The 17,338-nt window shown below is 34.0% G+C and overlaps 2 protein-coding genes across 4 annotated transcripts; both read right to left on the bottom strand.

Annotated features, from left to right (window-relative positions):
- On the bottom strand, positions 1-2,374 carry LOC118060395 (uncharacterized). 3 transcript variants are annotated; one of them, XM_073405722.1, is made up of 2 exons: positions 2,195-2,374; positions 1-1,693 (listed from the first exon to the last, which is right to left on the bottom strand). In XM_073405722.1, exon 2 carries the CDS (start codon positions 1,576-1,578, stop codon positions 472-474), a length of 1,107 nt encoding a protein of 368 aa, XP_073261823.1. In that variant the 5' UTR covers positions 1,579-1,693; positions 2,195-2,374; the 3' UTR covers positions 1-471. The 3 variants fall into 3 exon arrangements, with proteins under 3 accessions (XP_073261823.1, XP_034929510.1, XP_073261824.1); XM_035073619.2 differs by having other exon boundaries at positions 1-1,690; XM_073405723.1 differs by having other exon boundaries at positions 1-1,686.
- An 11,638-nt stretch (positions 2,375-14,012) lies between these two features.
- Positions 14,013-15,704, bottom strand: LOC118060396 (malonyl-CoA:anthocyanidin 5-O-glucoside-6''-O-malonyltransferase). The gene has a single exon (XM_035073620.2). The coding sequence runs from the start codon at positions 15,655-15,657 to the stop codon at positions 14,236-14,238; it is 1,422 nt and encodes a 473-aa protein (XP_034929511.1). The 5' UTR covers positions 15,658-15,704; the 3' UTR covers positions 14,013-14,235.
- Between the last annotated feature and the right edge of the window lie 1,634 nt (positions 15,705-17,338).

Here is a 17,338-nt window from a genome sequence, read left to right as displayed (position 1 = left end):
TAAAAAGTTGAATAATATCATATAAAGCATATATAAGCTTAAGGTCCAAATGTTCATGACATTCAGACAACATCGATCAAGTATAACACCCATAGTTTTTAGGTCCAAAACGGCCTCTACAAATTGCTATCACTGTGATCATTCAACTGAAAATCAAATCATTAATACTCTATGGTTGTCTCACAAGTATGAACCATTTTTCCAACATACAGCACTTTCCTAGGATTGATAAACGTACACGAAGATGCAAAAATGTGAAATCAAACATGAGATTATAGCTGTGAGAGTACCATAGCAAAAACTGTCTGCACACAAACACATAGGACAAATAGAAGTGATCTAGTATAAGTTTTTAAGAGAACAATACCTTTTCCTCTCACCTGGAACACTAGATCAAATTGAAGCTTTGCTTGTTTTAGGAACAGGATCCTTCTATTCTTCTCTTTTCGAATCCTGGCATTGCTTTTCATGTCATTTACAAGGAAATTCCGGGTCCTTGTCAGGTGGACTTTCGCTATTCTGATCAGAATGGAGACGACTAGGAGTCGCACTGAAATATTGGGAAGGTTTCATGGGTTGGCTTACATGGTATGGACTCGGGGTAAGGGAATTTGGAAAGAGATTTTGAGTGCTTGGGGTCAACACTTGAAAGTGGTTGATTTGTCTCGGATCATTCTCCATGGAAGCTGTGACATGTGAAGGAAAATAAGACTGTGTTGTACCAGGTGGACACACAAAAAATTGAGAGCCAGATGATAAAGACAAGGCGGATGACAGCGGCACAGCATTTAGGTTGTGTATATCTCCTGTTTGTGTTGAAAATCCATGGTTTCCCATATGAGATAATGGAAAATTTGGAGGTTCTAAATGAAAGAAAGAACCATATGGCATGGCATTATTTATCAAACTTGGCAAGGAAGAATGACTAGCTCTGTGTAAGAAACTGCTAGAAGAAACTTGTGCAGTACTATCCCCTACATTATTGCTATCCTGCGTATCCTCTTGATCAATTCTTTTTGTCCAATTTTGTTTTTCATTCACTGGATCCATTACCACCTCTTTCGACTTAGCCCTCCAAAATGCATCAGCATTCCATAAATTAGGTCTAGGAAATGCACTTGGATCCTCCCAATTGATGCTGTTACTCATCTTCAATACTTCTTTGCCAGACTGTGAGGCGCCGAGTTCACGAGAAGAACCTAGCATTGCTTGATGATTCAGGGAAAAGTTCCCTGGTATCAATGGGAGAGGAGGGAGTTCATCAATATCATGCTTAGCTGCATTAAGCAACCAATCAACCACCTTACTAGGTTGATTAAGTCCAAGCCTATCTTGAAGATCATACAATTGAATAGCAGTGGCTACTGAAAGCCTAACTCTCCTATCTCTCAACCCTCTAATGGTGCAAACTTTGCTATGCCTGTCTTTTCCTCCGAAAGCTCGAGACACCCGCACAATTCTTGGATCCTTCAATCGTAACCATGGCGCTGAGCTGGATGAAGCCTTAGAAATCTTACCATCATTTGTATCATCCTCCTTTTTCGGTGGACAATCCACCTCTTTCGAACTAGTAATCATCTTATGCTTTTCATCATCTGTGCACAGGAAGCTGAACGAGAGAGTTGAACTACACCGAACTCCTTGTAAAGTCAAAGAAACCTTGCTGCATAAATTGTCTTTGTGCAGCTCGCTTCTCAATTTGATTCAGATCATGAAAAGAAGAAAGTGAGCAACCAGAAGAGCTTACATAATCTAATTATACAAGTGAAAATGATCTATCCAAACAGCGGTTTCAAGCTACTTATGCACAAGTAGAAGGAAATTTGAGGAAAATTATTGAACAAAAGCACAGTCAATATCGGTAATATTGTATGAGAATTAACGTTGGATTTGTGAATCACATGTGTCAGATTCATTTGCAGTAATTCTCAACTAACCTAGTATGGACTGGATATACGGAGAGAGTTTTAATTGTGATAAAACAACTAACAATATTCATCATATTCTCTTACAGTATGTATATATATATGCTTATCAAAGAGGTAATCCACAGCTGAAAACAAGTAATTACTAGTATACATCTGATAAATAAATTTATTTATAATAAATTATTAAAAAAGGTAATTTTTAAGGAAGGGTTTTAGCTAACTGTAGCTAGGCATGCACATACAGGTTAGGGATTAACTGCACTTACAGTGTAAAGATAAAGGTAATGAAGTCTGCAGCAAGGCTGTCTGTGTCTTATGAATAATTCGTAGGAAATCTGAAAATCATATTTTTTGGGGATGAATAATTCTGTTATGATCACAGAGAATAAACATATTGGAGAAGGTAAGCCATTTGAGAAAGCTAGGAAGATGCCGGAATTCAACCGACCATGCTCTAAGGAAGACTTAAAGATAAAGCAATGGTGTAGATGGTGCCACATGTCACATTTCACCATCGGTCAAATGAATGTGCGAGTCCATATCTTATCATTTCATTTTTCACGCATGTTGAGCAATCATTGTCTCAATGAATGATCATTAGGACTTGTAAATTTCCTCAGCTAAGTTGAAATTTTGGTGTGTCAATTTGTGGATTTTTTTTAATATAATAATAGATTGATTTATTAATAAAGCAGTCATTTGGATAATAACATAATAATTTTTTTAAAAAAACTAATATTAAAAAATAATATAAATTATATTTTGGAATCTTATCTAATAGTTTAAGATAATTTCTTTGACGCGGTATCAAAGTCTTTGATGATTAAGCGGTCATGAGTTTTAAATCTCACCATCTTTATTTATTTGATAAAAATTAAGCACAATGTAGTATGAACATTGTGCAAGTTTTAAATTCAAAGAACTTTCATTTGAGAGGATGTGTTAGATAATAATATAAATCATATCTTGAGATCTTACATAATAGCTTAAGTTATTAGATTGAATTGGTTCTTTAACAACTAAAAATAAATTAGAAACAAGTTTAATTACATTATATCAATAACATTAGAATCTAAGTTTTATTTCTTGCGCGATTCCTTGAAAATTAAACTCAAAGTTCGTAAGCAAGACACAAATCACAAAGATTTGTGCTATAACATGTACATTACATAAATTGAAGGAGTTGGGGACCATCCATACTGCAGCTGGACATTTCGAAAAGCGGTGAGTTATGCTTTATCGACAACTACAAAAAAGGTTTTGAGACTGAATTCTTGTCACATGGGTCGATGAATGCATCCCCAGCTAGGACCAAGTATTTATGATGGTAAAGCCAGCACTGGAAGCAGCCTTCTAATGTAACTAGCTAGTTAATTTAGGTATCCCATTTGGTAACCTAAAATATTCCATCTCCTCCTCTACACTGATTTTTAACACTATATATATATATATATATATATATATATATATATCATGCAAGTATAGAAGTGGCTTTGTTTGGTCATAGAGAAACTTTGCCAAGAGCCTTGGAAGATACATATAATATGCATGCAATTAAGATGCATGCAGTTTTATTTATAAATCAATCAGCTAATGGAACAAGTTCAATGCCTCAATATATGACAAATTGTCATCAGATCGGATAATTTGCAAGGGGAGAAAGATTTCAAGGAAAAATAAAGAAATCCTCACAGCTAGAGAAGTGTATCTGGGCAGTAAAACTTGTGGTCTACGCTCTTAGAGCACTGTCATAGTGATGAAAAGGACCGCTACTTAAGGACATGCATTGAGAGAGAGAGAGAGAGAGAGAGAGAGAGAGAGAGAGAGAGAGAGAGAGAGAGAGAGAAGCTATATAGCTATGGTATAGGTGAGGGACCAATAAGTAAAACTTCCACTGAAATAAGGACCACACAGCTTTTTTCTGCAGAGAGATATGCATGGAGCAAGTTGAAGTTTTGAAACCTAACAGCTGACACTGCAATAGAAACTCTCTTTTAATGGATAGAAACCGACTTGCAAGAAATAGAAACGTATTCTGATTTAGTTTTTTCTTTCCTTGAAAAGGATACAACGACATGCTTTCTTTTTTCACCTTCTTCAATACCAAGGAATTTTGGAGCACAGTTTCAAAACCCTAGCCGGAAAGGATAAATAGCTAGGGTTTTATCAGTGATATATATCCTTTCAAAACCCTAGTCGTCACTGATAAATTGCTAGCCACTCATTCTTGATAAATTTATCAGTGACGACCAGTGAAAGCACATCATCACAAGCTTCTTGCAGCCTCATTGCGTAGAGGGCTAGCTTGCTCATGAATCCTGAAGAAACTTTTTCAAAAATGAAGAAAATCAAGGCCAAACAATAATACATTTTGTGAATCCATTAATGCGGAATTGCCTCAAGAACAAAAACACAAAGGAGAAGAAAATTTTAGTGTAAAAAAAATATCATAATGGAGAAGCAAATTGCGGGTTAGTCTTAATCTGTCATGGAGTCTCGCATATGAGCAAACTGTTTCAACAATTTTAATTATAATATCTATTGTCAGTAATATATGTATGAGAGCATGGATTAAGAAAGATTCCTTTTATATTTGGTGGAAGCATTGAAGAATGACGGGAAACCCTAAAATGCCAGCTTTTGTGTTTCACGAATTAATTAAATAAATTTAATATATATATATATATATATATATATATATATATATATATATATATATTCCATGGAAAATTGAATGTTATTGGTATTTCCTTAAACATTCTACCTAACAAATGCTATTGTAACGTAAAACATTGTATAATTTCATGGCATTTATGATTATTATAGAAATTTTATAATATATTTTCACCAACGTTGGATCAAACAATAATTTAGTATAAATACACCTTTAGATCGAACATTGGTAAAAAGCTTTCTTACATAATACTAAAGTACATAAAACTGCAACTATGGTTAGATATACATCACTACACACATGTAATATAGGTAATTGTCTGAATAACATGTATCTATAATGGGATTTTCCTCATTTCAGAAAAGCTTAATGTTATTTTCCTCAAAATGTCAGCAAAATTCAATTTTCTTGCAAACATTCATTGATCTTGATTTAAATTTTTTTGGAATAATAGTTGAACTTTTATTAATGAATACAGAAGTTGATGAAGATAGAATGCTTTAGAGATTTGTAATGATGTTGATAAGCTTTAGAATAATGTTTTCCACACGTTGAATAATACAATTATTAACATATATACACACAAGATTGCAGGTTTGAATTTAGAAACAAAGCTAAGATTACGCCTAGCATTTACACTGAAGATTGTTTGCTGTTATAGACTTGATATTAGGCTTGTATGATAGTTGCATAATTTTGTGTAGGATGCAAGGGATCATGTGTTTGATCTGTGGTGATTTTTTTTTTACGCTCCCGTAAGATGGATAAGCCATCAACTAAGCCAATCTTGAGCAGTAGATAATGCAGACATTGTCGGGATATAGGCTTTGTTAGAAAATTTGCCAGCTGATCGTGAGTATTGACATGATGGACATTAAGAATCTTCTTCTGAACCATATCACGTACAAAGTGGAGGTCAATCTAAATATGCTTCATCCATGAAAGCTGAACTAGATTAAAACTAAGGTGTGTGGTTCCTAGGTTATCACATAGCAGTCGCAATGGAGCGTGGATTGGCAGAGAAAGTTCTTTGAACAAGGACAACAACCATATAGTTTCAGATGTACTAGTGGCAAGAGAACGATACTCAGTTTCAACTGATGATCGGGCGATGACACGTTGTTTTTTTAAGCTCCAAGAGATGGGGTTGGACCCAAGAAAGGTAATGTAAGCCGAAGTGGAAGTGCGATCATCATAATTGCCAGCCCAGTCAACATCAGCAATAGTGATAACAACAAATGATGAATGACGATTATTGTGAATGCCAAGGAAAATCGTCTTCTTTAGATAACGAAGCAGACATTTTGCAACTACCTAGTGAGTGACTGCGGGTTTATGCATAAACTGTGACAACTTATTAACAATGAAGCAAATATTAAGACGGGCAAGGGACAAATATTATAAACCACCGATGATACTTTAAAATTCAGTGCTATTGTAGTGAGATGTTCCATCATTGAGCTTTAGTTGTACCGAAGTGGATTCAGGAGAATAGACATCCTTAGCACCCTGAATGTTGGTTTTGGAGAGAAGGTCCCTAATGTATTTGTGTTGAGATAGGAATAGCTCGGTTGGTGTTGGTATGGCATCCAACCCCAGAAAATAATAAAGGGTGCCCATATCCTTTAAGGAGAATTGAATGCCAAGCTGGTGAATCACATGAGTCAAAAATGATGAAGTATTGCCACTAATGACCAAATCATCCACATAGACCAACAAATAACATAAAACAGCTTCACTGTGATAAATGAATAATAAAGGATTGACTTTTGAATTTTGAAACCCTAGATGTATAATGGCCAATTTCATAGCAGAGTACTAGGCATGAGGAGCTTGTTTAAGTCCATAAATTGTCTTGTTTAACCTGCAGACATGATCTGGAGTAATGGCATTTTGGAACCCTGGTGGATGTGTTATGTAAATTGTTTCATGCAGGTTCCCATGAAGAAAAGCATTATTTACATCCAGTTTCCATAATGACTAGCCCTTCATAACAGCCACAGTGAGAACTGTTCTGATGGTGGTAAGTTTTACAATAGGGCTAAATGTTTCACTGTAGTCCAGTCCAGGTCGTTGATCATGTCATTTTACAACTAAGCGCGTTTTAAACAGAGCTATAGAACCATCAGAGTTTTGTTTGACCCGAAAGACCCATTTGCACCCCCGCAGGTTTGTAATCAGGAGGTGGTGATACCAGTTTCCATGTACCATGTCTTATAAGAGCTGTGATTTTCTCAGACATTATTATCCTCCAGTGTGGCTCATAGAGAGACTGTCCTATACAAGTTGGTTTTGCAGTGTTAGGAACGGGGTGTTTTGTTATAATGTGAACCTGTTTGGGTTTATAGATATTATTTATGGATCTGGTCACCATTGAGTGAGTATTGTTGGGGGCAGGGTTTAGGGAATGATGGGATGAGGGGGGGAGCTGCACAGAGGGTTGATGAGGATGGGTTACAAGGAACATGTAATAGAGATAGGGTTAGCATAAGATTATTGAAAACAGAGCATTTTGGAGGGGAAGATGTAGATGTGAGATTACGTGAATTAAAGGAGAGATGACGAGATTCATTACATGAGTACGCGGTGATAATGATGAAACAGGGGTGTGGGTTGACAATTAATGAGGTATACAGTAGTGAAAAAAGCATAGGATCAATATTGTAGTGGGAGAGAGGCATTATGTAGTAGTGTGAGACCGGTTTCTACTAAGTGACGATGGCGTCGCTCAGAAACACCATTTTGTTGTGGTGTATGAGGGACTGTGGTGTAATGGTTGATTCCATTGAATGTAAAATAATGTTTTAAGGTAACAAATTCACCACCATTATTTGAATAGACAAATTTAATTTTTAATTGGAACTAGTTTTCAACAAGATTTTTGAACTGGGAAAATATTGTGCGAACACTGGATTTTGTTTCCATAGGGTAAAACCAAATATATTTCATGAAATGATCAACAAAAATGAGATAGTAATGAGCCGTGTATGAATAGGAGATGGAGTTTTGTTTGAAATAACATGAAAGATTGTTATACAAGATATGAAAAAAAAATGTTCTGTCAAAGAAAATAATAAGGCAAGACTACAGATATTGCACTAGTATGTCTACTTCATAATCCCCTTATTTCCTCTGAAAAGATCATTTTCTATATAGAGAGAATAGTAGAACAATTGTTACCATTGATCTTACTTATAAGCATCATTACATTTTAACATAGATTGTTGGATGGAATAGAGATGTAATGAAATATACCTTGACAGAAAGAAAAAAAAAAAAAAAAACCTTAAGAGGTGCTAGTAAACTTGTGAGGGTTGTTGTCAAATTAAGAAATTGAACAGTTTTGTCTCCAAATTCTCAATAAGATTATGAATTGAAAATGATAAAATTTAAAATAAGTTTTTTCATGGAATTTGCAGTCATGGATGTTACCTTTCAAATAAGACTGACCTTGATTAATTTGGAATTGTATAACTTTAGATATAAGCTAAAAACTAAAAAAGAATCTATACCGATATAAATACTGGATAGGTTTTGGATGCTATTATAATTATTTAATTTGAACCTTAAAAATACATAATCCATAGTTGGTTTCTCTACAAAATTTATAGGTATGGATGTTATTTTTCAAACTAAATTTTCCTTGATTAAATTGGAGCTATATAACTCCAGATATAACTAATATACCAAATAGTGATTTGGGTTGGTTAGACTAAACCAATTAGCATTTGTAAAACTTTAATGCTTGCTTGGAATTGTTGTTATTTGAGAGTTATAACATTTGAAACTATAAGAACGAATTGTGTGATTTATCATTAGAAAAATATATTGAGGAAATTATTGATATGTGCGCTGCAAAAGGGAAATTTGAGATGCATAGTATAACTATGCTAATGATTCAAATTAATTTATGGTGTAAGTAGTAATGGTTGTTTGATTTGGAATTATAGGAGAAGCATTTAGAAAGAATCTCAACTTCTTAGAAACATGTATAGCAGGGGTTCAAAGTAAGGGTCGCCTATTTGCTTATTTAATTGTTTAAATTTTTGTAATGCTAGAATGTGATAAACTTTAAATGTATTTTATATTACTGTGTATCATGAGAAATATTGATATGTGAATATCATCTATAGGCATGAGAAGTATTGATATGTGAATATTGCCTACAAGTAGGAGAAATATTATCAATGTGTATATTTTACCAATAGGCAAGAGAAATATTATTATTAAGTGAATGTTTCCTATAATGTGATTAACCTTAATGATGGATATCTACATAAAAATCAAATTGACTTTCTGACTTGTTGCGAGCTAGTGGCATCAATGTGGTTGATGACTGGGATATATAACTTGACTAGTTGATGGCTAGTGGCATCTGTGTTGAGATGACCATGATGAATTATTTTGACTAGCCGATAGTTAGTGGCATTTGTGTTCAAATGATAGGAATAAATGGATGGTTTGGTTGATTTGAAAAGAGCCAAATGTATTAATGTTGGAGAATAATATAAATCATATCTTGGGACCTCGCCAAATAGTTTAAGCTATTGGGGGAGATGGTTCTTTGACATGGTATCAGAGCCTTGATAATTAAGCAGTCACGAGTTCGAATCTTATCATCCTTATTTATTTGATAAAATTTAAGTACAAAGTGAGTTTGTGCAAGTTTCAAGCTCAAATAACTTTCACTTAAGAAGGTGTGTGTTAGAGAATAATATAAATCATATCCTGAGACCTTACCAAATAACTTAAGTTATTGGGTGAAATGGTTCTTTGACAATTAATATGGCATAATTACTAAAATATTTTATTCATGTAGAAGTTAAAGTATGAACCATATGTAAGCTTCAAATGAGAAATTTAATCTATTATCTGAAATGACTGAATAAATTAAATGATTAATTAATTGTTGTATTATAGTCTAACATGATGAAATAATCTAATTGTTAAGTTCCTCTCATGTCGGGGTTGACTAATAGATTTTAATATCATGCTACTTTTCAATATAAATATAAATATTGTAAATAGTAGATGTTAAGTGGATATGTATTAGGATTTTGATACTTTATCTTGGACTTGTAATTATGTTTATGGTAATAACATTATCATTAACTTGTATTTATTTTGTTAAGTTTGTGAATCTCTTTTTAAATCCATGGGAATATAGATAAAACTTTATATGTATATTTGTATTTAAATGTTAGTATTTCCTGTATTCTTTAGGAAAATGTTTCTTGTAGATTATGAGTTCATTAAATTCTAATCTGCATGGTATATAATTCATGAATATTTAAAGATATGTCATATTATATTGTAATAAGATGAGATACAGTGCAGGATGGTTGGATATTAAGTAGTGATGACAGTAGATAAGTTGTTTTGTAGAAACTAAATGTGAATCCATCGGGCCTGCTGCTTTTGAGCCATCGCAATCCAACGCTGCTTTTTTGACTTTATCCATAGTTATTGGTTGTTCCAGCTCAATGGCTCGAGCAAAAAGAAGTTTGTTATTTCATGTGGTGCAGAGTGTGTGACCCCTTTGTGAATCTGTTTCTTCCCTTCTAATATTGCCTGTTAAATGGAAGAATTTTGTGTTTCTATCTCCCAATTTACACCAAGTCTTTCGAGACTTTTGCCTTCAAATGGCTTCAACATATTTACTTATTGTCCCTTCAACATATTTACTTATTGTCCAATTAATGCTCGGAGTTTAGGCTTTGCCAGTCAGTGATCTCTTGCTGAGTTAGAGAATGATGTTCTTCTTCTTCTTTTTCCAGTTGTTGAAGATGATTTTGAATATGCAGCTGCCTCTCATCTTGATTGTCAAATGCAGTTTTGTTCCATTTTCGAATTGTAGATGCCAACCCGTCAGCATGCTCAGAACATGCCTCAGTCCAGAACTGTAGGAGTTTCTCTAAAAAGAAACAGGTTCTTAATCTAACAGTTGAGAAACTAAAATGGTCTCCATCCCCGGTCTTACTGTTGCACTCCCAACAACAGCTGACAGTGGTCTGACAAGCCTCTGAGATAACAAATGAGCATTAGCCCTAAAAATTTTAGATGACAATTTGGATTTGTAAAAGCTCTAAAAATACAGCTCATCGATCCTCAAAATCGAGTTTATTGATGAACAATTAAAGAATACTATGGTAAGTTACAATCTCCAATGAAGTTGCTAAATTCCTTTGAGCCAAGCAGATTCAGGTATTTACTGCTTTTATCACAATGATGCAATATTTCAATGAAATCCCCAACTAAAAACAAAGTCACTGCCAAGGCTGCCTGCATATATATAAACTCCTACTACTGCATGTGAAAAATTAGTTAGAACAAGTGTCCCAAAAACTGATATCCATTTCCCACTGTACTCAATGGAGTCCACCTTAAATGGTTTGTCATTCCACATTACTAGGATTCCACCAGCACTATTAATGGAATCAATTGTAAACTTGTGCATGATCTCTTCTTGGTTTCCAGAATAAAACAAACATCACTGGTATTCTGCAATAGCATCTTCCTGATTGAAGAACATTTGGCGGACATGCCCAGCCCACAACAATTCTAAACTGAAAATCTGAATTGTAAAAGTTAAGAAAACCTTACCAAGACAGATTCAGATCTGCAGCCACTAACATGCTGCCCAATCACCAATCTCTCTATCTAACTGCCGCCCAATGTCTTCTGTAAAAATCATCAAGTCAGCTGTATTCCTAAAACCCAGAGTCTGCCCAGCTTGTAACATACCCTCCGCCTCATATTCTTTGCCATTGTCTGAAGTAACAGCTGCAGATTTGGTCGAGTGTTACGAATGTTGCCTTGCCGAATGCAAGAATCCATGGAGCTGGACAAGCTTTCATCTTATTCAGCCAGTGCTGGCTGTAGATTACCAGTAGAAGTAATGAGTTTAATTTTGCCTTTCTTTTCCGTAAAACCATGGGGTGGAAGTTAGTGTGATGCTTGGCGTGGCACTCTGCTTCAGGTAGCGTGGAAGATTTATCTGCAGGGGAATGTTTTTCTTCTGATAACAGTGGGCTGAGAGGAATTCCCTGACTATTGGCTTTCGTCACGGGCTGGGAGATGGACTCCGGCAACCTTGACCCTACTGTTTGGATCCTGAACCAGGTGAGTGATTTGAATAGAGAAGTGGTTGAGTAGGAGTGATCTCCAATATTTCAGGAAACAAAATATCATCAGAAATAGGCGCAGAACAGAATTGTGAATCCCATCCATTATGCCAACAATCAAGGGGATCTACACTTGTTTCCATGTCAGTTGCACGTCCAACATCATCAATGCTGGCTGCATCAGAAGTATGTTCTGTACTGGTTTCGGACACAGGTATATCCATCTGCAACATCAGATCAAAAGCCCCCATACTGTATTCAATAGCTTCGAATACTAGGTGATGCTGTCGGTAAAGTTCCTACAAAGTAATACGATAATCCTCCCCACTTAACCTGATTAGAACGTGCCCCTTAATGAATCTGTGGTGTCGTGTACCAATTAAGAAATTGATATGATCAAAGCTGCTAAACTCAAAACTTACTTGTCAAAACCAATAATTCTGCCATATAAGGCAAGAAATTTGTTGGTTGTGGTAGTATTCCATTGGCAAATCAATAACTTCAATCCAAGCAAAGATCGATCAGACCATCTGAATCAATACAAGGCCTTAGCTCATCATGTTGAAATGGAAACTACAGACTGAAGCAGAGAAAACGCCCAAAGTGAGTTCTGATGGTGAAGAACCCAGCGGAAGGCAAGGCTGGGAAAGACCCCAAAAAGCTGAAGTAACAGACCTTGTCAACGAAGTTTTTTTATGAGCTTCCTTTCAGAAGGTTTGGCTCTGTGAAGAGAGACATGATTTCCTTCATCAAGTGATCTCCTTCTAATTTTTTAAATAAAACAGAATTAAAATAAAAATAAGAACTGATTTTTTTTAACTTGGTCTGACACGGCAATAACATAATAGAATTGCGATCAAATTCTACAAATGTTACGTCATCATGCTATATCCTTCTAATTTATGTAGTGCTATTAAATAATATTAAATACTAGTTTTTCAACTAAAACTCAATTTAAAAAAAAAAATTACAATTTCATTACGTACAAAATTTATTCGACAAAAATACAGTTTTTATGATTTTTTAAGCATGCAATAAAATTAAGTAAAATATTATCAGGAATAAAATTGAGATTACAGTATAAGTAAATTTAATTCACCTTAAACTATTTTTTTTTAAAAAAAATAGTGTTCACGTTTACATGAATAGTGCGAGTGAAATCACTGGTTTTTTTAATTGCACTGATTTTTCAAAAAAAAGAAAAAACTTTTCTTGGTTTTTCAAAAAAAAAATTTAAAAAAAACTAAAACTCTGATTTAAGTTTAGGGAACAATGCGAGTGAGTGAATTAAAATTCACTCGCACTGTACGTTGTAAACTTTTCTTGTTTTTTGAGAAAAAAAACTCTGAGATTTTGTTGCTTCTCCAAAACCTCGGTTTCAATTTAAAATTCAATGTATTATTAAAAAGCAGGTTTACCAAACAAAAATTTGCGTGGTTGTGGGTGAAACCTTACCCGCAACCACAAAACAAACACCCACTAAAAGATGATTTACACCATGATTAGAATTAAGGTTGTTTCATGTTTTTGAAGTTTTAAATTTTTTATATATATTTTTAGATTATTTTAATAATTTATTATAAAAAATAAATTAAAAAATATTATTTTAATATATTTTTAAATAAAAAGTTCTTCTCAAACAGTCTAGATTAAAGAAAACGAATCAAAGTTTCAAGCCTGGGCAGGAAACCATCTCCCATTTTGTAGTTTTCTAGTCTGTATAGTTTTTTTTTATTTTATTTTATTATTATTCAAACATTAGATAAAAAAAAAAAAAAAAGTAAACAGATTTAGGCTTTTTGTCTAAGTTCTATGTCTGTATTATTAAAAAAGGAAGTAAAATCTTGTCTTTCAATCTGTTTAAAGGGAAAGAACTTAGACAAAGTGGCTTGTAGCATCTTTCTTTTTCTTATAAAGTTGACAACAGTAGTATTTTGAAAAGAACATTGAATGAACCTCTTTCAATGATTTGTCTTCTTAATCGTTATATCGAGCAGTACTGTTGTTCGATTCCGGTGAAATTCAACCGGCCATTACTAAGATGCCGGTTTTAGTTAAAAAAAAAACGCATCTACATACCACTCAAAATCTCCTAGCTGAAATATACTCTCAAAATTCATTTTTCAACATCTATTTAACATTAATTTCAAACTTTTTCTTGATCTAAATACTGCAAATCCATGTATCTCAAAAGTTTAGCTACGAAATTGTTTAATTTAGTACCATAGCCGGTAACAATGGCTTCCGGTTTTGGTTTTTTCTTCTTCTTTGAACGGAGAAGAATTTAAGAAATAATTGTGTTATAGCACACCACGTTAAAATTTCCCTTCCCACTTCATTTTAGAAGACAAAGACTTCATACGCAAGGCACTGTAGAATTTTCAGCCATTTAGTCGTAATCAAAAGGTTCTGGCATCTAAAGATCCAAGAACACAAGCTAAAATTTGAAATAGAAAAAGCAATCTTACAAGTCAATCCATGCTGTTCATATTTTTGTTGAACTGAGTTATTACAGTCTGGATTGAAGACCTTTTAGGCCATTGACAAACAGAGAAGCAAAACGTTCCATTTCTTGCCTCACCAAAACAACTCCGATTTCAATCCCTCCACTTGAAACATCTCCAAACTCCATCATTGAGAAACCTCTAGTTCTATCTATGGATGTGATCTCAGCCTTCTCAACATTTCCCCACCCAAAATCCAACCCGTAAAACCCAAGCCGTGTTGATCCAGCAACCCCGAACTTCTGCACTTCTTGTCCCAATCCTCTCAACATAACAAGCCTCTCCTTTGCGCCTTGAAAAAGTCCGTTCTCCAAGCCATTTATCAAATCACTAAGCTTCTCTGCTACAATAGCAACCCCATTTTCCTCCATAAAAGCCTTTGCTTCTGCAACCATGTGATGGACAGCAACACAATTACCAAAATAATTTTGTGGAAGTGGAGGCTGTAAGCGGCTTCTACAATCCACTGAACACACATAATAAACCTTCCTGTTATCATCTCCTCCTCTTGCTTTCACCAGACAAACTGATACATAAGCACATGTAATCACGTACGTTGAGAGATGAAGTTGCTTTCCAGAGTTTAATCCTTCTTGGTGGTAGCGCAATCTACTTTCTTTAAGCTCATTAATAGCTTCACGAGGCAAACGAAAGGTTGCACGAAGCAAGTTGCTTGGCACTCCAAGATCTGGCATTAATTTCAAGCTTCGTGAGTTCAATTCTGAACCTGGAATGATCGTGGCTTCCCACTGCTTCAAGTACGCTGACTCGAGCCCGAATGAGTCTTGGAGACCAGACCTGTCAAAAGATGGCCTTAATTCAGGCAATAAAAGGAGACTCCTTTCGTTCTTGTTGTGTTTACATAAATAAGCCCATGTATTGAGGAACATAGATACGCTTTTTCCATCAAGCATGGCATGGTGTATGGCCATGCCAATAGAGAAACCTTTACAGGGGAAGAAAGTAATTTGTAGAGCGAGTAACGAAGCAATCATGTTTGTTACATACAACTCAGGTATATAAGGATGTGACTCATTAGCTTCACGAGTTTCATTTCCAATGAAGCGATCAAAAATAGCATTAGACTCAGCAACTCTGAGTGATAGAGCATCATTCAGAGCATAAACAATTACGGGTTTGGATGAGTTGGCTGGCCAAGTGAGGTGGCCGGCGAGAGGAACAAAGCGGCCGAGGGTTTGTGAGAGTGAGTGTTTAAGTGCAGGCAAAATTTCTGAGTAAAATATGCTGGATCTACTTGATGACTCATTGAGTTTAAAGAAATATAGGCACTCGGCTGGAGGGAATTTGAACCAAGTTATGTCAAAATAGGTGAGAGGAAGTGAGAATTCTTTTGCAGCGTCAACAGAATCGAAGGCCGGAGTCACCTTACAGATCTCTAATATTCTTACTAAGCTGGGTGATGCCATGAAGTATGGAGAGAGAGACACGGACAGACAATGTGTTTTTACTTGAGATATGCTTCTTTTGATTTCTTCAATTGCTATCAAGGATATATATCAACCATTTCCATTGTTGATAACAGTGATGAGCCATTCAAGATGCGCGTTCTCGTGCTTCACGTGGCATTGTGATATAAAAAAAAAAAACCAAATAAACAAACAAGAAGAGGACTCTCATATTGTTTTTTAATATTATTTGTTTTTTTATATACTTTTTTAAAAATTAATTTTATTGTTCATTATTAGATTTATTTGAGATTGAGCTTCATAATTATTTTTCAATTTTTTTATGAGGTAATCATGAATTCATGACAAAGATCGTGAGTTTAACATGTTAACTTGAGTTTTTTTTTTTTTTTTAATTGATTTTTTTAAATTTTATACTTTAACATTGGATTTATTGATAATTAGGCTTCATGATTTTTTTTAGACTATTTTCTATAAAGTTATCCTCATCTCATTACTTAGGTCATGAGTTTGATGGGTTAATCCTGTTTGACTCAAGTGGTTTTTTGTCCTTTTTTAATCTTTTTTTTTTCAATTTCATCTTTCAACACTAAATTGATTGAGAATTGAGCTTTATAATTTATTTCAATTTGCTTTCTATTTTTTTTTCGATCTCATGACCCAAATTGTGGATTTGACAGGTTAACTTAGTTGACGCGAGTTATTTTTTGAATCCTTTTTTGAATTGGTTTTTTTCAATTTCATCCTTCAACATTTGGTTTATTGAAAATTAAGCTTTTTAATTTGTTTTGATTTGTTTTTTATATAGTTATCATTGTCTCATGACTTGGTATGCGAATTGGAAAATTAACACGAGTTGATTCAAATCAATCCACAATATTATTGTCTCAATGTCTATTAAAGAATCTCATTTTAAATATTTATTTTGAGTCAACTTATGTTTTTATTGATCATTTGGGTTGGTCGAGTCATATCGGATCAATTTTCACACAGTTTAAAATTGTTTTACTAAAAAAATATTATCAAATGCTTAAATATTTTTCTTAATTTCATCGTTTAATATTGGGTTGATTGAAAATTAGGCTTTCGTGATTTGTTTCAGTTTGCTTTCTATAAGGTTATTTTTATCTCATGACTCAAGTCACATGTTTGACAAATTAACTAAAGTCATTTTTTAGTATTCTTTTTTAATCTATTTTTATTTTTAATTACATCCATTAATATTAATTTTATTAGGGATTGAGCTTCATAATTATTATTATTTTAATTTTTTTTATTGGATTATCCTAATCTCATAATCAAGGTTGCAGGTTTGACAAGTTTATTAATTAATAATACAAACTAATTTCCTTCTTTACCGAATACAACATTACTCATAAGCTAATATATGACTTAGACTAGTTACTTCAACGAGGAATTTCACCCTAAATAAGATTAAGTCTTATGATGTTTCATGTGTATTTAAAATTTTCTCTTAGTCAATCATGACTTTTGATCACTTGGTTGATTAGTTAGTTACTCTTTCAACTTTCATGATCAATCAAGGATTCTTCTAGCTTGGTTGATTCTTTTTATTCATGGTCAATTTTAGTCATATTCCTCTCTTTTTTTCATGACTAATCATTGTTCTCTAGGATTAACACATGTATATTTATTTTAGGTTTAAACAATGTTCCATATA

The sequence above is a fragment of the Populus alba genome, chromosome 17, assembly GCF_005239225.2.
Source record: "Populus alba chromosome 17, ASM523922v2, whole genome shotgun sequence".
Classification (NCBI taxonomy): domain Eukaryota; kingdom Viridiplantae; phylum Streptophyta; class Magnoliopsida; order Malpighiales; family Salicaceae; genus Populus; species Populus alba.
The sequence above is the reverse complement of the archived record's forward strand: the minus strand, read 5'-3'. Positions and strand labels throughout refer to the sequence as shown.